At 48.6% G+C, this 20362-nt stretch overlaps 1 protein-coding gene across 4 annotated transcripts in view; it reads right to left on the reverse strand.

Annotated features, from left to right (window-relative positions):
* Positions 1-7783: 7783 nt before the first annotated feature.
* NUP214 (nucleoporin 214) overlaps positions 7784-20362 on the reverse strand; it is a 140776-nt gene continuing 128197 nt past the window's right edge. For all 4 annotated transcript variants that reach the window (XM_053559309.1, XM_053559302.1, XM_053559313.1 and 1 more), the window contains 5 exons: positions 19921-20073; positions 14402-14573; positions 11874-12013; positions 9595-9619; positions 7784-8993 (listed from right to left, as the gene is read on the reverse strand). In XM_053559309.1, the coding sequence (XP_053415284.1) occupies positions 8960-8993; positions 9595-9619; positions 11874-12013; positions 14402-14573; positions 19921-20073 (524 nt within the window). In that variant the 3' untranslated portion in view covers positions 7784-8959. The remainder of the gene's footprint in view (positions 8994-9594; positions 9620-11873; positions 12014-14401; positions 14574-19920; positions 20074-20362) is intronic.

Genomic DNA, 20362 nt, shown 5'->3' on the forward strand with positions numbered 1-20362 from the left:
TAAAAATAAAATAAAATAAAAACAGAGAAAGTAGCTGGGCATTGTGGCGGGCACCTGTAGTCCCAGCCACTCACCAGGCTGAAGAAGGAGTGTTGCTTGAGCCCAGGAGGTTGCTGTGACTTAGGCTGACACTATGGCACTCTAGCCCAGGTCACAGTGTGAGTCTGCCTCAAAAAAGTTTGAAAAAAGAAAAAAAAATTAACGTTGGTAAGCAAGATAAGACACTGGAAAGAGAAACAAGTTGCAGAGAAGCCCTAGGTGCATTCTAACATAAAATTCAAGAGACAGTGGGTGGGGCGACACCTGTAGCCCAGTGGGTAGGGTGCCGGCCACATACATTGAGTCCGGCAAGTTCGAACCTGGCCCACGGCTGCTAAAACAACAATGATAACTGCAACAAAAATAACAACAACAACAAAAAATAGCTGGCTGTTGTGGTGGATGCTTGTAGTCCCAGCTACGTGGGAGGCTGAGGCAAGAGAATCGCTTAAGCCCAAGAGTTTGAGGTTGCTGTGAGCTGTGACGCCATAGTACTCTACCGAAGGGTGACAGCTTGAGACTCAGAAAAAAACAAAACAGTGGGTGGATACCACCGTGATGAGGCTCATCTCTACAATGAAGACCAGACTAGAAGGTTGGTATGAGACAGTCTTTTTTTTTTTTTTGAGATAGAGCCTCAAGTTGTCGCCGTGGGGAGAGTGCTGTGGCATCACAGCAAACTCCAACTCCTGGGCTTAAGTGATTCTCTTGCCTCAGCCTTCCAAGGAGCTGGGACTACAGGTGCCCACCACAACACCCAGCTATTTTTTGGTTGTAGATGTCGTTGTTTGGCAGGCCTGGGCTGGATTCGAACCCACCAGCTCTGGTGTACGTGGCTGGTGCCTTAGTCTCTTGAGCCACAGGTGCCGAGCTAAGGCAGAGTCTTAATTTCTTTCTTTCTTTTTTTTTTTTGTGGGTTTTTTTTGGCCGGGGCTGGGTTTGAACCTGCCACCTACGGCATATGGGACTGGTGCCCTACTCCTTGAGCCACAGGCACCGCCCGAGTCTTAATTTCTTATACTGGCAGTTCTAACTTAAAGTTCCATGCATTTTGAGAGTCCTTGTTTTAACATGGATTGCCCCAGTGGGATGGGGCAGTGAGGGCCCCATCAGCAGTGAGGGCCTTAGGGACAGATCTTTGTAAGCAGCCCACATGGGAAGAGGCAGGCCCAGCTGGTTTGCACCTTCAAGCTACAGGCACCGTCTTCTGGGGACATGCGAAGACTGAAATGGCCTCTGAATTCCTGCAAGTCTTCAGTCCTTCAGAGGTTGTGGGGCCCTGTGCAATAGTTACACCCCCATGCTGTGACTTCCAATAATTGTTTCTTCTGGCATGGCTCAATATGTGGCAGTAAAATATTTACGAGTAGATATTTTTCTCATTCTGTGATTATTTATTACACTGGCTGACCCATCGTGTATATCTGAAGAAGACCTTTTTGCTCTTAGAAAGGTTTTGCCTCAGGGCAGCCATCACCGTTTGTCTTGGAGTATTTTTTTTTGTTTGTTTGTTTTTTGTCTTGGAGTATTAATAGCTTTTTAACTCTTTGACTATAGCCATATATGAGCGAGTCCAGGAGTCATGATGAGCAGTAAGAGAATCGGGTCAGGAATGGGGAGCAAGGCCTCCTGCTCACACTGTCAATAAATGCTAATAGTGATGATGCCAGCTTCAATATAGTATTTAATTTACTCAACAGATCTAGATGAAGGTATTATCATTTCCCCTTTTCATAACCGATAAAACTGGGGCTAGGAGATGGTTTGAGCTGGGTGTACCCATGATCTTAACCAATAAACTCTAGGGCAGGGGTCTTCAAACTTTTTAAACAGGGGGCAAGTTCACTGTGCCTCAGACCATTGGGGAGGGCCAGACTATAGTTAAAAAACAAACAAACTATGAACAAATAAAATCACACCCCTGCATGTGGCCCGTGGGCAGTGGATTTGAGGACCCCTGCAGGGGCTGAATTGAGTCTCTTTCTTCCCTTCTTTGGGTCTTGATTCCTTTTTGTATTTAAGGGGGGACTTGAACAGGATAATCTTCAGCCCTAAAACTCTGGGCTTCTTTGAATCTCTTGTGGCCTGGCTTTGAGCTGCCTCCTCCTTGAACACACATCTTGCAGCCAGCCACGTAGTCAGTGGGGAAAGGGCTGGGTGCTAAGCGTGTGGCTGGAATGGTCCAGAATCCCTCCCCCCCTTCACTGGGCCTGCTGTGCTCACGGGTTGGCAGGGGTGCTGCACACGGGAAGCACGGTGCATTGATGAGTGCTTTTGGATGGTGACCATGGGTCCCACCATCTGTCAGGCTGACAACCACTGCACTGTCTGATACCACTTGGCTCGACTGCCTCAGCTATATTTCTTCCTGTTTCCAGAATGGTTCTGATGGAAAAAGAGGACCTTGAAGATGAGAGCTGGTAGTCAGCCAGGTCAGAAGGACCAAGGCCCCGGAGTGGGTAGGCCTGACCCAGCACAGAGGTGCCCCTGCTTGACGAATGTGGGCACTTGGCTCCTGTCAGACCAGCTGGCCTGGGCCTTGGGCATGTGGGATGGCAGGAGGGAGCAAGCTGCTCTGTCAAACCGCCCGTTGACATGACAGCACTTTCATTTCCCCACACTGGGCCAAATGTGGGTTCCCTAAAACAAAGAGAATGAAAGCAATTTAAAAGCAAACACGCCAGGATTTCAGAATTCTAAGTACTCCTGAAAATGCTGGCTGGTGACAATTAAGCTGTTCCATCAGCTCACACGGCCCATCACCTGTAGCCAGTGACTCAAAACTCAGGCTGCGGCCCTTCCCACCCAGCAGTCCCTTGGCCAGCAGACTGGCAAGTGGGGTGGCTGAGGGTGCTTTGGTGGGCAGTGGGTGAGGCTTAGGGGGAACAGGTGCAGGGCCTGTCAGCCTGACCCCCTGCCCTCCCTCAGGGGTCCCTGAGCCCCATTCCTAAAGTGAGTACAGGTCAGCTCCGGGATCAGCGAGGACTTTGTGGGCATGTGCCCAGGCCAGGGGAGCCAAGAGCACCCCAGTGACTGTGTCAGGCGCTGTCAGGTGCCCTGTGTGTACCGCACCCTATGAGCTTGTGACATCTGCCTTATTAGCTTAAGGTAGATGAAATGAGTTGTTCTAGCCCAGACGTCTCAGAGGGAAGCCTCGTACTCCCTGTGTCCACTCTCCTCCCCACTCACCCAGCTGCTCTACCCAGAGGACCACAACGCGTGGTTAGGGAGCACTAGCCTTGCCGGCAGCTCTGTGCCATTGGCTGGCACTGCGCCCTTGAACTGTAACTCTCCACTCTCACCATCCTCTCCTACTGAGGTCTGGCATTGGAGCCAGCCCTGGCTTCTTTCTAGGAAGTCATTTGGAGTCATTTATCGGCAGCTTCTCACTCTTGCTCTCCAGGTACCACCAGGGGCTGAGGCCAGACAAGGCTGACATGCCCCTGCACATGGAGCTGACCGTTGGTCCGGGGGAGACTAGATGAATGAATCCAACCACCAGCTGTGTGAGTGGTTATCAAGTGCTGTGAGCCGGGCAGCAGCCCAGAAGGCTTGGGGCAGCCCTGCGTAACACTTGTATAACACAAGTGAGGACGGAAGAAAAGGGCATTTTGGCAGAGACCATGTAAGCAGATGAGGTGGGGTGAGCAGGCCATCTGAGGAACAGAGAAAGGGCAGAGGAGTCTTTGAGAACCAGGGTAAGTGGGGGGCTGCGTCTAGCCTTGCAGATGTAAAGGTGGGAGGCGAGGCCAGGGGGCCAACATCTAAAGAGGCAGGAAGCAATGTGGCTTTGTCCTCGAGGGCCAGTTTAGTCTCGCCAGCAAGGTGAAGTCACATCCAGCCACAGCAGGAGCTGTTGGGACTCCAGGCCTCTATCCTCCCCCACGTGGACTTTCTCTGCAGCTGGAGATCTAGGCCCGAAAACAATGTGGAGAATCTCTGGCCAGGCCTGCGGCATGGATGATGGGCTTCTATTTATAACCATGGAGCAACTGCACCTCTCTGGGCCTGGGCTGGACCTCCGGGGGGACTCTGGCAGGCCTCAAAGCCAGACCACGGAGGGGCCAGCAAAGGAAGGGCGGAGGCGGTTGAAGGGCAGGGAGAAGCTGGTCCCACAGGCTCAGACCATCCCAATGAGGCCCCACAAGCACCCATCCATGCAGGTTTTGTGCCAGCAAGAGCTAGACAGACCCAGCCTCTGCCCAGCCCTCCCTCCCCTGGCTGCAGTGTAGGCAGACCAGGATGGCAAATACTAACCAGGCTGAAGGCTGCAGAGCCAAGGCAAGTTAACTGCATGGTGTCAGGGTATCTGCCGTTTATGTCCAGGGAAGGCTCATTTTCAGGACAGTCAGTGGAGAAGTAGAGTGCAACAGTCCCTGGCACAAGCAGGTGGCACTTCTTCTGAAACAACTGATATCATGTTTTAGAACCAAGACATTCAATGATAGCCAGCCCATGCCCAGCGGGAGCAGGGGGGAGGCCAAGCCCTGTCCCAGGGCTGCTCCACACTCATCTTGTGTGACCTAGGCCAAATGCTTCCTTTTTTGCCCAATTTTCTCAAATAAAAGATGTGGGTTAGTATCTAGCTTGAAAGGTGAAATGTGGAAATGTTGGTGATGTACTTAGGACAGGCAGCTCCCAGCACACTGCAAGGATTCAACCTATCAGAATTACTATGATCATCAAGTAGAAAGAGGAACCCACGCTGGAAACAACTCACAGGAAGATCAGTTCTGGGGAACCTAAAACCAAGGGAAAAGGTTCCGTGGCAGAAATATTTGGAGAATGGCAGATTATTCTATCTTACTGATTTAAAACAACATTTGCACATTAAAGGTTCAAAAAAATCCTCTAATGAATGGATATGTTAAGTTTTGTTTAGATGTTGTTGGGTCCAGTCTTTTTTTTTTTTTGTAGAGAGAGTCTCACTTTATTGCTCGTGGCATCACACAGCTCACAGCAACCTCCAACTCCTGGGCTTAGGCAATTCTCTTGCCTCAGCCTCCCAAGTAGCTCAGACTACAGGCGCCCGCCACAACGCCCGGCTATTTTTTTGTTGCATTTCGGCCGAGGCTGGGTTTGAACCCGCCACTCTCGGTATATGGGGCCAGCGCCCTACTCACTGGAGCCACAGGCGCTGCCCAGGGTCCAGTCTTTTTCTAAACTTATTTGGCCGTGGGGACCTGTTTCAGCAGAGTTCTGCCTTTCAAAAACAGCATTAGTTTGGGGCCTGATGCAACCTCAACCCAATTGTTTCTTTCCCCAAAAAGAAGTGAAGAGGGGTGAGGACACAGGAGGGAGACCAACCCCACAGTGTGGCAGACGTGCCTTCCCGCCTTCCCACCAGCTCCTCGAAGTCAGGCCGTCTGTCAGGAGAAAAAGGAAAGACAGAGCGCCAGCCTCAGAGGATGCAGGTGGCACCCTCCTCCTATTACGTGTTAATTCTAAATGAATGACTAAGTGGCAGGCCAGAGAGTAAGCACGCTGGGCTGCTGGCAGGACGTGGCGGGAAGGCCTTTCCTTCCATTGATCAGGGCACCTCAGGCAGGAGAGTTCAGGAGGGTCTGACCCATAAGGAGGTGACCAGGCCCACTCATGCTTTCAGTTTTTCTTTTCTTTGAGCAGGCTCCCAGAGAACAGCTTAAATTTAAACAATTTCAGATAAAATCCCATACCCATGCAAAATAAACATGTCCATGGGAGTTAGTGCCGTATTTTTGAGATGGCCCCTGTATGGAGGCCATTTATGATTATTATCGCTATTAAAGGACTTCTCAACATGGGCTCCAGGGACCATGTACCTTGGACTCGCCTGCTTGTTAAAACCCCAGATTCAAGGGCCCAACTCGGCTCTGCTGAATCAGTCTCTGAGTAAAACTTGAGAAGTCCTATGTTAATGCCAGGTCCCCCAGCAGCAGTGTGGACCAGTGTTTGATAAGAGCCCAACAGCCTGGGGGAAGAGCAACTGTCCAGCAAGCCAGATGAGGTCAAGTGGGAGTCACTTAGGGCTGTCCTAGCTGGATGTCAGGCGAGCTTCTGTAAGCAAGCCTCATAGTCATAACCGAAAATGCAGTTGTGCCGAGTGCTTTCCGCGTACCATCTCATTTGGTCTGGGTACCGCACTGCCCAGCCTGACAGGTAGTCCAATTTCCACGTTATGACCTAGGGGAAAAAACCCTCAAGACATGACAAGGCCAAATGCCTTGTCTGGTTACAGAGCCAGTGAGGGCTAGGGTCAGGTCAGCTTGCACGTCCACTCCCTTTGCGTAATGCTGGAGACCTGACCTAGGAACTTCCCTGAAGGCTGCCAGACACAGAAAGCAAGCCCTATAAACACGCACAGGGATGGGCAGAACGGTGCTGAGGGGACACCAGCTCAGCCACATCAGTATGGAAGGGGACCTGTGCTTTCGCTGGGTGAGAGGCCGGGTTTGTGGGAATCACTGTACCTGAGGTTCCACCTGTCCCTGAGCAGCCCAACCTGTGGCCTGTCACCACTGTGTTGCCATCTGAAGCACCAATTACGACTGTATGACATTTACACCTAGAAAAATTCAAGGAAAACACAACCTAGTTTAACTCTGCCTCCTCCCTCTCCTTCGTTACATAAAGCAGGAATACAAACAAACCGACTGTGCCTGCCTGCCCTGCTCCAGGAGTGGCCTGGCTGTCCTCCTGGGCCCACACAGCAGCTGTGGCCCCATCTTTGCACAGAGACACGATCCCCACACTATCATCTGGGCCCTTTGTTCCATCTCTTGCCTGGGCATTCCCAGCCCAATGTCCCTGATGTTTGGTTTCAGGGGATACAGGCTGCCTGAGATGAGCTGACCTCTGCCACCTACCGCTGTAATTGATCCCAAAAAAGGATGAGGGGTTCACATATCAGCAGCACATTCCTCTGGGGCCTCTGTCCCAGCAGCAAGTGGCGGGGTCGTTATCTGGCCAAGCACAGCTGATATGGCCTTTTGGAGAGATGTCACATGTCACCTCAATGGAGGATTAGTGCAAAGAATTTGAGGTCAAGGGTTAGGCTGAACCAGATTCTATTTATAAAAAGGAGTGTCGAGGGAAACAGAGGGTAGGCAAGGATCAGCCCAGTCTGGGTGCTGGTCGGTCAGATGACATGCTCATGTCACCTCCAGCTGTATCACTCCCTTCAAACTAGGCCTCTGCCGTGAGCTTTTCCCATCAGAATCTGAGTTCCTTTGTCTTAAGATGGCCCTGGTGTGCAAACTAACAGCCCGGTGACTGACTTGTTTGGGCCCATACCCCTGCTTTGGGACTGAGGAGGCCTCCTGTGGGTGCAGGATGGAGCAGGTGGGAGGCTCTTTAGTTCTGCAAGGACCAAAAAGCCCACACATTAAATTGTTCAAGTCCCTGGTTCTTTGTAAGAGGCAGAGCCCCTAAATAATGGAAAGCAGCATGACAGTCACCCATAAACACCCGCAGATCTAGTTCCAGCTCTCAGCTCTGCTGACAGCTGGCTTGGGGAAGGTTCCAACAGTGCTAACTACGAGATTCCATCAAACATAAAAACAAGTGGGCGTCCACTGAGTCAGAATCTCAAGGTTGAGCCTGTGAATCTATCCCTACAGAAACTGCAGGGGAGGCTGAGGCACAGGCAGGGTGGAGACCACAGAGCAGGCTGTGGCATAGTGGAGACCTCCTGTGGCCCACCCTCACCCAATAAGGCAACAGAACCAAGGAGGTCATACTGGATGTAACATGAGGAAGCAGTATCATAAGTCAAACTTTTATTAAAACATTTTAAAATGCAACCTGCCAATATGTAAAACTCTAAAAACCAGTCCCTTTCCAATGCTCCCCATTAACAACCTAAGCCCAAGGCCCTATCAAAGTCTGAGCCTGAGAGGTAGGTTCTTATTACACCTACTTGTGATGTGAGGTGGTCCTGGTTTGAAAAATATGCCGAGGCTGGAAAGATAGTGCAGTGAAGAGAAATAAGCACTTTAATGAAGATGAAATTACAATCCCTGGGTGATGCTAGCAAATACTGCTATCAAGTCCAGCGTCAAACTGCCAGGGGTATCTGGCAAGAGCAGTATCTCTGTCACTCCTGGGTCTACCCAAGGGCTATCTGCACCATGGCTAACAGTGGGCAGGGGTGGCCACCAGTGTCACCGCCACACACCAGAAATAAAGGCTGTCTTCTCAATCCCCTGTTCACTTCCTCTTCAAGGCAGGACACACAGTACCCGTGAGGACATTGAGCTGAGCTGATGAGGCCATTCTGAGGGCAGTACACTGCGGAGCACTCAGGTGACGCCATCCTGGTCTGCCTCATGGCTAATCGTGACTATACTACAAGGTGCTACTACCCCTTCCAAAATTCAACTGGTGCCTGCAAGAGGGAGTGCCTTTGCCTTCGCCCAGTCACAGAGTGGCCCTTTGGGGGTCCTGATGTACAACAGTGAAAAAGACAAGTTATGACTAAAGAGGGGTGACTCACTGACACTCTGCCTCTTCCCTGTGTGGAGGGCTCTGGGTCCCATGCGAGACCAGGGCTGGTTCTATGCCCCCCACTTTTTTTTTTTTTTTACCAATACCCTATGCTGGCTACTTCTGATGCCACCCTTGAAGACACACTGTTGGCTAACAGAGGCTCTGCTGGTTTCTCTGAGCCACAGAAATGGGGAAACTTCTATCTTGGCTGTGATCTGAAAAAGCCCAACTACGTTCTATATGGAAACAGACCAAACAGTTTAATAGTGGGGGGTGGAAGGAAACCCAACATGAAATACGAAACAAAACAAAACAGGCAAGTAAACGTCCCTTGAGTTTTAGTCTCTGTTGTTTCTTTCTGTGCATTTCAATCACAACGTCCATTTTAACAGGCTGCTCTGGTGTCAGCTGGTGAAGCAGTTCTCCCAGGAACAGGAGGAGGGCCGGTACCCACTCAGCTTCTCCAGCCACCAAAGCCCTGGACTGACCTGCAAGGAAGCACCAGAAGAGGTGGAATCAGCTTCTGCTCTGCTGAGGAAGGGCCTCCCAGAGGTCGGGATGCGGAATTTTAACCCTTTGACGGCAGAGCGCTCAGAAACTGAACTGCCTACAGGCATCGTTCGCACCAAATGAACATCTTATTTGAAGGCTTGTTCACAGTCAAAAGGTTAAAGCTCTATATAGAAGCAAGAGGGAGAATCAACACACAAGACTTGGTAAGGGCTGAAGCCCAGCGGTCAGCACGAAGCTTGAGACAGGAACAGGGAAGTGAGGAGAAACAGCACCTAAGTCCTGCCCATCAAGCCTTCACCTGCTGGCAGGCAGGTTCTCCGAGTTGTGCCCTTTAAGACGGTAAGATCTGGCACTCCCTGTCACGTTCCTACAGAGACCAGCAAGTCCACAAAACCTCAAACCTGCTGCTGAGCCCCCAGGCTTCTAGGACAAGCCCCCAAATAGCAAAAAAGCAAACAAAATGCACAAACCCAGCAAGAATTACTATTTCAATAGTTTTCACATACCACACACTCTTCCATCTTTATTTAGTGCTTTCAATTCAAATCAGACATAAAGACGGAGATGGATACTTACGAGTTATTTGATCCAAAGCTGAATCCTGAAAAGCAGATGAAAAAGGCAGAGTTAAAAAACCTATACCTAATGGACAGAGGCCTCCTGGCTCAGGAGGTAAAGCCTGGGGGTAAAGCCCTTTTCTCCCCTACCCACTGCAGGACAGCAGGAGGGGACATGTTAACTCCATAGCAGACCCACTGGGACAAAGCAGGAGAGGACCCGCTGCAGGACAGCAGGAGGGGACATGTTAACTCCAGAGCAGACCCACTGGCACAAAGCAGGAGAGGACCCGCTGCAGGACAGCAGGAGGGGACATGTTAACTCCAGAGCAGACCCACTGAGACAAAGCAGGAGAGGACCCGCTGCAGGACAGCAGGAGGGGACATGTTAACTCCAGAGCAGACCCAGTGGGACAAAGCAGGAGAGGACCCGCTGCAGGACAGCAGGAGGGGACATGTTAACTCCAGAGCAGACCCACTGAGAGAAAGCAGGAGAGGACCCGCTGCAGGACAGCAGGAGGGGACATGTTAACTGCAGAGCAGACCCACTGAGAGAAAGCAGGAGAGGACCCGCTGCAGGACAGCAGGAGGGGACATGTTAACTGCAGAGCAGACCCACTGGGGCAAGCAGGAGAGGACCCGCTGCAGGACAGCAGGAGGGGACATGTTAACTCCAGAGCAGACCCACTGGGGCAAAGCAGGAGAGGACCCGCTGCAGGACAACAGGAGGGGACATGTTAACTCCAGAGCAGACCCACTGAGACAAAGCAGGAGAGGACCCGCTGCAGGACAGCAGGAGGGGACATGTTAACTCCAGAGCAGACCCACTGAGAGAAAGCAGGAGAGGACCCGCTGCAGGACAGCAGGAGGGGACATGTTAACTGCAGAGCAGACCCACTGGGGCAAGCAGGAGAGGACCCGCTGCAGGACAGCAGGAGGGGACATGTTAACTCCAGAGCAGACCCACTGAGACAAAGCAGGAGAGGACCCGCTGCAGGACAGCAGGAGGGGACATGTTAACTCCAGAGCAGACCCACTGAGAGAAAGCAGGAGAGGACCCGCTGCAGGACAGCAGGAGGGGACATGTTAACTCCAGAGCAGACCCACTGGGACAAAGCAGGAGAGGACCCGCTACAGGACAGCAGGAGGGGACATGTTAACTCCAGAGCAGACCCACTGAGAGAAAGCAGGAGAGGTCCTTGTCACTTCAGGATGTGTCTCTCCTGTTAAGCCTGGCTATAGGTAGAGGGTCCCTCTCCCTTAGCTGCACTGGACCATACAGATCCATTTCATCAGGAAAACCTGCTTTTTCTCTAGTTTTCTGTCCACTTGCTGTCTCTCTCTCTCTCTTTTTTTTTTTTTTTGAGATCGAGCCTCGCTTTGTCATCCCGATAGAGTGCCATACCCATCACAGCTCACAGCAATCTCAAATCCGTGGGCTTAAGTGATTCTCTTGTCTCAGCCTCCCTAGTAGCTGGGACTACAGGAACCCAGCACAACGCTTGGCTATTTTTAGAGACGGGGGTCTCCTGCTCAGCCTGGTCTCCAACTTGTGAGCTCAGGCAATCCGCCTGCCTTCTCTTTTCCTGTTATCTCTTCTTTTTAACCAGGGGTCCTCAAACTACGGCCTGTGGGCCACATGCGGTGGTGTGATTGTATTTGTTCCCATTTTGTTTTTTTACTTCAAAATAAGATATGTGCAGTGTGCATAGGAATTTGTTCATAGTTTTTTTTTTAAACTATAGTCTGGCCCTCCAACGGTCTGAGGGACAGTGAACTGGCCCTGTTTAAAAAGTTTGAGGACCCCTGTTTTTGACAGCCAGAGAAATTCTGCTACTAACTGCGTACCTCTGGGCAACTCACTTAGCTCCCTGGAGTTTCTGTTTCTTCATTTTTAAAACAACAATGATGCCTAAGTTCTGTGCCTTGTGGGTTTGTTGCAAGGAAAATCGGAGCAAACGTACTCTGCGATCAGAAGCGACAGAATGTCAAACAAATGCAAGGCATTTTGTCAAGTTTCTACATCTTAATTTTTGAGTCTGCTGAGTTGGATTTTTAAACCAAGGCCTAATAAAACTATTATTGGGGGGCTCTCAAATCAAGTCAATAATTTGTCAGGTAAGAATTGGTACAATGATGCAAGTCTAACTAAAACCTAAAAACGTTTTGTTTTTCAACCACTTTCAGCTTCTAAAATATGCAAGTAAACAGGTAAAACATGTTGACCGTTTTGGGGGAGAAGACAGAGGACCCACTGTGTCTGTGAGGGAAGGTGTGGGAAAACATGAGGCCACCTACCTCCCGTGCCTGATCCAAAACTAGAGAAGCCACCACCTTGGGTCCCAAAACCAGAAGTCTGCTGGGACAATGACCCAAAAGTGGGGGCGTTCTGACTCGCGAGGGTGCCAAAGGACGTGGTGTTGCCGCTGCTCCCGAACCTGGATGCCAGTGAGAAAGGGACTGTGGTTAGTGGGGCCTCCTGTCACTCCGATGACTGCAAGCCTCAGCCCACTGTCCTGAGTCTTGACATGGGTGACACACGTGATTCAAAGTGAAAGTCTGGGCCTAAGCTAGCAGCCTCTCCAAAAGAACAGGTTACAGCCCAATGCAAACCTTCATCTCAGCTCTGGAAAGAAAAATAGCAAGAATACAAAATGAAATCCCATCAGTCCAGTGTTTTAGTATTCGTCCACTGCCTGGAACTCCGGGTCATCTTGGAACTAAGCAGCACAGGCTTCCTGCTACAAAGCCCTTAGGTTGATTCCACCATTTTAGCACTTTTCATTTCATTTATTTATCCTCAGCTCCTCCAGGGATCTTGATTCTATTTACTTTCTATCATGAGGTTAAGACTTTGGTACACACAAAGATCATCATTCTATTTACACTGGGAGGGGGGGTTTCCACCATCATTTCACCCAGAATTTTGTGTTTGTTTCCTGGATCAATAAACATGATACGAAACAATGTAAAAATGGCTATTATTCTCTCCCTTGCTTCCCCAACCTGGAGTCAGTTCCCTGGATAACCTCACTCAGGGGCTTTCCCCTCCAGATTTGGTCCAGCAAATGAGTGTGAGTGACATATTATAGCGCCTTGAGTCATTTTCAGAAGAACTGCCTGGGCTAGGAACAGCTGCTGGGGTGTGAAAGTGACCAGGTGAGGGAGAGAATCAGTGTTTTTTAGAAGAGACAGCAGTTAGGGCAAGAGTCCACCCCAAAGAAAGAAAAGCATGTTCTCATTCTATTTACTCTTAAGGATGTGGTTAAGGGTCTTTTATACAGAGGCGGCCAGGGGCCTTCTCTTTTTCTCCTCCTACATTGGGCCTCTCATCTACAAAGCTACCCTTCTCAGAGAGAGGCCTGCTAGGGTCAAAGACAAGGCCCATGGTCAGAGAACTGAAAATAGGTAATGAGCTCTTTCTGAGATACAACACCTGACCTGGTACTTGTTAGCCATATTCTAGAAAATGGAACTAACCAGATAGTCAGGATTTACCTGGAAGAGCCACTGCAAGGCAGAATATGATTCTTTTCTACTAGTAAAGAAAAAAGCTGGTTTCAGGTAAATAAATAATAACTCACCATCCTGGTCACCCAAAACATCCCAGCAACTCTGCGGTACTAAGTGCCAGGCCATCACTGCATAGGTGGGTGCCCATCAAGACCAACAGGTCCCTAACTCTTTCTTTCTTTTTTTTTTTTCCTTCACTTTGTCACCCTTGGTAGAGTGCCCTGGTGTCATATCTCACAGCAACCTTCAACTCTTGGGCTCAAGCGATTCTCTTGCCTCAGGCTCCCAAGTAGCTGGGACTATCGGCGCCCAGCTGTTTTGGTTGTAGTTGTCATTGTTGTTTGGCAGGCCTGGGCTGGATTTGAACCCGCCAGCTCCGGTGTATGTGGCTAGCGCCCTAGCCATTGAGCTATAGGCGCCGAGCCGAAAAAACAGATTTTTTTTTTTTTTTTCCAAGACAAAGATGTTGTCATCTTGCCAAGACTCATATCCCAGATACCTTTACAATTCCTCAAACAAATCATCTCCCTCACCCCCCGGCTTCCAGGTTTATACATCCCAAGCCCAATAGTGCAGGTAAGAGCCACTTTCAGGCAATAATACCTCCTCTGAACCAGAGACTTTGGAGTCCCATTACCATATACATTTTACTGCGATTTTGTGGTGGCAAAGGCTGTTTTTTTCTTTGGGATTTTGGCAACCAGATTGAAGTTGTGCTCTTACGGGACTCCTTGAGATACATTGTCAAGCAGGGTTGTGAACTGGCAATACGAGCAGCTTCGGCAGCTGTGTGGTCGCCAAGCCTCTCCCACATGGACTGTAGGACTCAACACCCACTCTGGGTGCTGAAGGTGGGCAGGGACACAGGAGGTGTTTGCTCAAGGACAATGGGTCTAATGTAAAACAACCCCAAGAGGAAAGAATCTGATAAAAACGACTGATCTAGAACTTCCTAAGAAGTGAGCACACATGGTGGCTATGAAGTAGTCAAGGCAGGGCTGTTTTCCTTCCTTTAACCCCACCAGGGAGGCAGTTGAGTTCTGATGACCAGGACTGTATAGTCAGGGGCAACAACACAGCTGATGTCTACCCAAGTAGTAGACAGAGCCTAGCGTGAAACAAACAAGTCTCACCTAGAGAGGAGCAGGAATCTCAAGGGACTTACTTGCTAACATCATGGGAGGGGGCCTTTAGCTCATGGTCAAGAATTTGGAAAATGCAAGAATATTCTTTTTAGAATAAGAGTACTGGGCCCCTGGGCTCTCAGCTGGTACCAGCTCTCCTCTCCCCAGGTTCCTCCTCAGGGGGCTTACCCGAACCCTCCTGCGCTGGCGGCTGCAGTCCCCTCTCCGAACACTTTGCCTCCCGTCGAGCCCAGAGGGCTTGTAAAGGCTGGGGCTGAACCGAATGCTGGCACCCCTCCAAACCCAGGGGATCCCCCAAAAGTAGGAGGGCTGCCAAACACTGGAGCAGCACCGAAGCCACCTGAGCAAAACAGAGGCAAGCAAAGAGGGACGGGGGAGGGAGGGGACAGAAGAGGGGACAATGAGCATGAGAAACCAAATCAAAGCAGGAAGGAAAGAAGGGAAAAGAGGACGTTAGAAATTCAAATGCAAAGAACTATACAATAAAGGGCAACACCCTTCTATTAATAAAATAATTCAAACTAAAAACAACACCAGCCCCCCACCCCCAAGCAAACCACTTCTGTCCATTAGCAGAAGGCTGTGGGGTCCTGCAGGCCCCACATTGGAGGTGCTTAACCCCCTTCCAGAGGCAGACTGGGCACACCAGACCACCGCCAAGAGCCCACTCTCAGGCCCTCTGAGATATTCCGAGATTCCTCATTGAAAAACCATTCTCAAGTTCTCCAATCCCTACAGAACTGTCAGAAGATGACAGATTTCATTACTTATTGGCACAAAGCAAGCCATTTATAGAGCTTTATGGAAACCCAAATTATAAAATCAGAGGCTCAAAACCCCTCTCAGGAAGAATCCCTGAATTGGGTCACAGCAGAGATGGAGACATGTAGGCTGGCACTGAACCAGGTGCTTTTTATTTATTTACAGCCTGAAGGCCTGTACATCTCTCACCAGAGTCCCTCTCTTGATTCAACCAATTTTAAAAAATGCTTTCTTTCTGCAGTCTGGAACTATTTCTCAATAAAAAGCACACTGAATTTCTTCTGAGGAAGACTGCTTCCAAATCTAATCACGTAAGAAGCCAGCTGTGAGGACAGCCTCAGATTCCAGACGCCTTCAGTGAGTGGCTGGCACTGCTGTGTGGTGGACCTGAGCTGGCTGGAGGGCAGCACACACTGGGCAGCCATGTGGAAAGGGTCAGGCCACGCACAAGGCAGTTCCCTTTGATTGGCGGTGATGCCCAGCAGGCAGATGAAACATCCTCCCCTGAGCTCTCCCTCCTGCTCCTGATGGGGTTTCTTCTGAAACAAGCGCTGGCCTATGAATTACACGCTAGGTGGAGTAATGGTGGCCTGGTGACAACTGAGGACATCATCAGCCTGAGAAGCCAGGCACATTATTCTCTCCCCTTTCAGAAAGTGAATCTGTTACTTGGGGGATGAACCTGGCCTTTGTATAAATATCACCACCCCACAAGTTTCTGCTACCTCCATCAGGAAAAATCAAATACTAGGTATGGAAAGCTATTAACTGAATTCCTTAACTATTATTTCATAATTCAATTATGTGCTTACTTACCATTTAACAGTGGCTACACAACTGACAAGATACTTTCTGCTAAGGCTCATGTTTGGGTTAATGTTCTTCATTTTACAACCTTGAGTGAAATTCCAAGCCATGATAATGGGTTGGTTGGGTTACAAATATGACAGACTGGAAAAAAAAAAAAGTGCTAAAAAATGCTTAGAAAGATCCAATACTGGGTATGGAAAGCTGCCAGCTGAATCCCTTAGTTAACTATTTCTCTGTGATTTAAGTCTATACTTATTTACCATTTAACAGAGGTTGCACAACTGAGAAGGTACTTTCTGCTAAGGCTCACGTTTGGGTTAACATTCTGCATTTGAAAAGCTTGAGTGAAATTCCAAGCCATGATAATGGAGACTGTTGGGTTACAAATATAACAGACTGGAAAAAAAAGTGCTAAAAAACCCTTGTGGTTGAATTATTTAAGACTGATCACAGATCTAGTTACACTTTCTTCCTAGACACACAGGGCTTTATCTAGTGCCTTGTATTCAATATTGTTTAGACTTCTTGGTGGAAGGTGGGTGAAAAATGAGAAGTCACAATGATCCAGAAAATTAAGTGATAGGGGAGGGGAGCAGATTAACACCCCCTGCGCCCCTTGGCCACCCACAGGGAAAATAACCCCAAACAACCTAGGCCACAGCCAAATATAGCAAGAAGAAAAGAGTCACCTGCTATTAGTTTTGGAGATAGGCAACTCATTCCTGATGGGAGAAGGGGTTCAATTTTATTAGCTGCCATATTTATATGCTTTTCTTCTCTAGAAAAAACTAGAAATTTACTAATAAAATTTCTGATTTACTGAGGGCCCAATAGGTACCAGGTACTTTAGAACAATTCTTTTTACTCCTTCAAATAAGCTTGAGATCGTTACTGCATAGGTGAGGAAACTGAGGCTCACAGAACATGTCTAATTTTAGCCAGCTGCTATGTACTAGAGCTGGAATTGGAACAAGGTCTGTGTGGGTTTTTTTTTAAGAGACAGAGTGTCACTTTATCACCCTCGGTAGAGTGCTGTGGCGTAACAGCTCACAGCAACTTCCAACTCCTGGTCTTGGGCGATTCTTTTGCCTTAGCCTCCTGAGTAGCTGGGACTACAGGTGCTCGCCACAATGCCCAGCTACTTTTTGTTGCAATTTGGCTGGGGCTGAGTTTGAACCCGCCACTCTCAGTATATGGGGCTGGCACCCTACCCACTGAGCCACAGGCGTCGTCCAGGTCTGTGTGACTTAAAAGCCCACCACTCATCTCCACATTGTTTGCCCACCTGCCTCCCACCATGTCACTAAATCTAATACCTCCGGTGACAGCAGGGGTGCAGAACCGGCTGCCATAGGACGGCAGCAAGGCCAATTTCAGCCTGCCCCACCTTATGTCTGCTCCTCAAATAATCACTAGCAGTATTCTTTTCTAATGCAACTTTACTGAAAGGAGGATGGACACTTGTGGAATTTTTCAGAGATCCATACAAACTACCAACCTAGGCCAGGTGCAGTGGCTCAGGGCTGTAATTCCAGCACTCTTGAGAGGCTGAAATGAATGGATTACTTGAGCTCAGGAGTTGAAACCAGCTTGAGCAAGAGTGAGACCCCATCTCTACTAAAAATAGAAAAACCAGCTGGGCGTTCTGGTGGGCACCTGTTGTCCCAGCTACTTGGGAGGCTGAGGCAAAAGGATCACTTGAGCCCAAGAGTTTGAGGTTGCTACAAGCTATGACACCATGGCATCTACCTACGGAGACAGAGTGAGACTCTGTCTCAAAACAAACAAATGAAACTATCAACCTAAAATGCCTCTTAAAGCAAGAGACAATCCTGATACCTTCAGCATCTGTACTACTTGGGTAGGAAGGCCATTCTTCTACTTACAGTGGCCTTTCCTTCTGCTCAGCACTTTAAGGTACTCGCTTCGATAGAACAAGCTCTCCAAGAATCTATACAAGTTCTGCATCATGAGGGCAAGTGCTCTTTCCTCCACTTTTACTCTAACATTCCTGGTTCATTCACCTCATGTATGTGAAAGGTAGTTGGAATCCTGAATCCTAAGGATTCATGGGACAAAAATCAAATAGGAAAAATACACTGAAAAATGGGAGCATCTATTTTCTCTAAGGCTGAAAAGAACAGAAGGGTCAGATTCTTAAATCAATTGAGACATGATCCCAGGATAAAGAACCACATAAGAAAAATAGAAGAGTTGGGCGGTGCCTGTGGCTCAAGGAGTAGGGAGCCGGTCCCATATGCAGGAGGTGGCGGGTTCAAACCCAGCCTTGGCCAAAAACCAAAAAAAAAGAAAAATAGAAGAGTCAAAGAAAACATCATCAGGCTCCTACAACAAAAAGTCTTGATGATAAATAAACTAAAATTCTCAAATGTTTGTGTGTGTGTGTGTGTGTGTCTGAAAGATCTTGAGACACAAACAGGGCAGCGAGGCAGTTAACAGAAATGAAGCAACTGACTTTAGATCTAAATATATATTGTTAAATTTTTTTTTTTTTTTAGAGACAGAGTCTTACTTTATCACCCTCGGTAGAGTGCCGTGGCCTCACACAGCTCACAGCAACCTCCAACTCCTGGCCTTAGGCGATTCTCCTGCCTCAGCCTCCCGAGTAGCTGGGACTACAGGCGCTCAGCACAACACCCGGCTATTTTTTTTTGTTGTTGCTGCAGTTTTGGCCAGGGCTGGGTTAGAATCTGCCACCCTCGGTATATGGGGTTGGCATCCTACTCATTGAGCCACAGAGCTGCCCTGTTGTTAAATTTTTAATTATGAAAATACAAGATTATAAAAATGCATACAGTTTATAAACACATACTTTAGTAGTAATACTGAGAGAAAAAGTAGTGCTGATAACATTTTTTTTTCTCAGTTACATCAGTATATTCCAAGTGTGAAAATTAGTTGAGCTGTATACTTCTGATATGTGGATACTGGGTATTGTGTATACATAAGTAAGTTATACTTCAATTAAAAGTTAAAAAAAAGAGATTTGGGAAAGAGGGCAAAATGATGTACACAGGCTTGGCGCCTGTGGCTCAAGTGGCCAAGGTGCCAGCCACATACACCTGAGCTGGCGGGTTCGAATCCGGCCCAGGTCTGCCAAAAAACAATGACTGCTACAACCAAAAAATAGCTGGGTGTTGTGGTGGGTGCCTGTAGTCCCAGCTACTTGGGAGGTGGAGGCAAGAGAATCGTTTGAGCCCAGGAGTTGGAGTTTGCTGTGAGCTGTGATGCCACAGGGTGACAGCTTGAGGCTCTGTCTCAAAAAAAAAAAAAGAAATCAAACAGATTGTCTACCTTGACCTTCACAGGTAATGGGCAACCAACAAACCCGGGGCTTAGGATGTTTTCTTTTTCTTTCTTTCTTTTTTTTTTTTAATTGATTGTTTTTTTTTTTTAATTTACTGTTGGAGATTCATTGAGGGTACAAGAAACCAGGTTACACCGATAGCATTGGGTTAGGTAAAGTCCTTCTTACAATTGGGTCTTGCAGGATGCTTTCTTGTTTATTTTAGTTATTTTCTCGTGCGTTCCTGTCCTTTGATTGTTAGTTACAATACATGCAGTATTAGAACAATTCTTCCCTAGGAAGACTCCACATTCTCTTAAGGGGCTGCACATGTGTACCCAGAAGTCCTGGAACAGCATTTTTTTTCTTCTTGAGATGGAGTTTCACTATGTCACCCTGGATAGAGTGCCAGGGTGCCACAGCTCACAGCAACCTCAAACTCTTGGGCTTAAGCGATTCTCTTGCCTCAGCCTCCCAAGTAGCTGGGACTACAGGCGCCCGCCACAACGCCCGGCTATTTTTTAGTTGTAGCTGTCATTGTTGTTTGGTGGGCTCGGACTGTATTCGAACGCACCAGCTTCAGTGTATGTGGCTGGTGCCCTAGCCACTGACCTACAGGCGCCAAGCCCTGGAACAGCATTAAGGATGCAGCAGCTGTTCAATAAATGTACTGGAGGAAAGAGGAGCTCCGCCCACTCTCCAGCCCTACTTTTTTGAGAGACCCTCTCTGGAAATATCTTTTACCAGGTTTCTATGCATAAATAGATATATGTATGTAAACAATCATAATTAATGCGGATAGGAGTACCTGTTTTATTTGGGGAAGAAAACCCGAAGCCTTGGGATGCCACACTTCCTCCTCCAGAGCTGAACGTGCCGGTGGGTTTCTGCTCTCCAAATGATGAGCTGGCAAATCCACCAAATGTCTTGGCCCCACTGTTTCCAAAGAGGTTAGAGGTATCTGAAGAGATGAAGACGTGCGAGGGAGATCAGAGTGAGAGAAATGTCAAACCTCAGTTGGGCGTTGGAGGAAGCAGGAGTGACAAGAAGCCTAGGACCCAAGGGAACTGAGCTGTGGAGTAACAGATACTTTCTCTGATTTTCATGCAACTTGATGCGGAGTTTTTAATCATTTTGGCACCAGGCTCGAGATTTCCTGGTTTATTACAGGCATAAAATAAAGGGGGGGGTGAGGAATCCCGACACAGAGCCTCCTTTGTAGAAAGTCATCCCGGGGTGGTGCCTGTGGC

The sequence above is a fragment of the Nycticebus coucang genome, chromosome 2 (assembly GCF_027406575.1).
Source record: "Nycticebus coucang isolate mNycCou1 chromosome 2, mNycCou1.pri, whole genome shotgun sequence".
In the NCBI taxonomy this organism is placed as follows: Eukaryota; Metazoa; Chordata; class Mammalia; order Primates; family Lorisidae; genus Nycticebus; species Nycticebus coucang.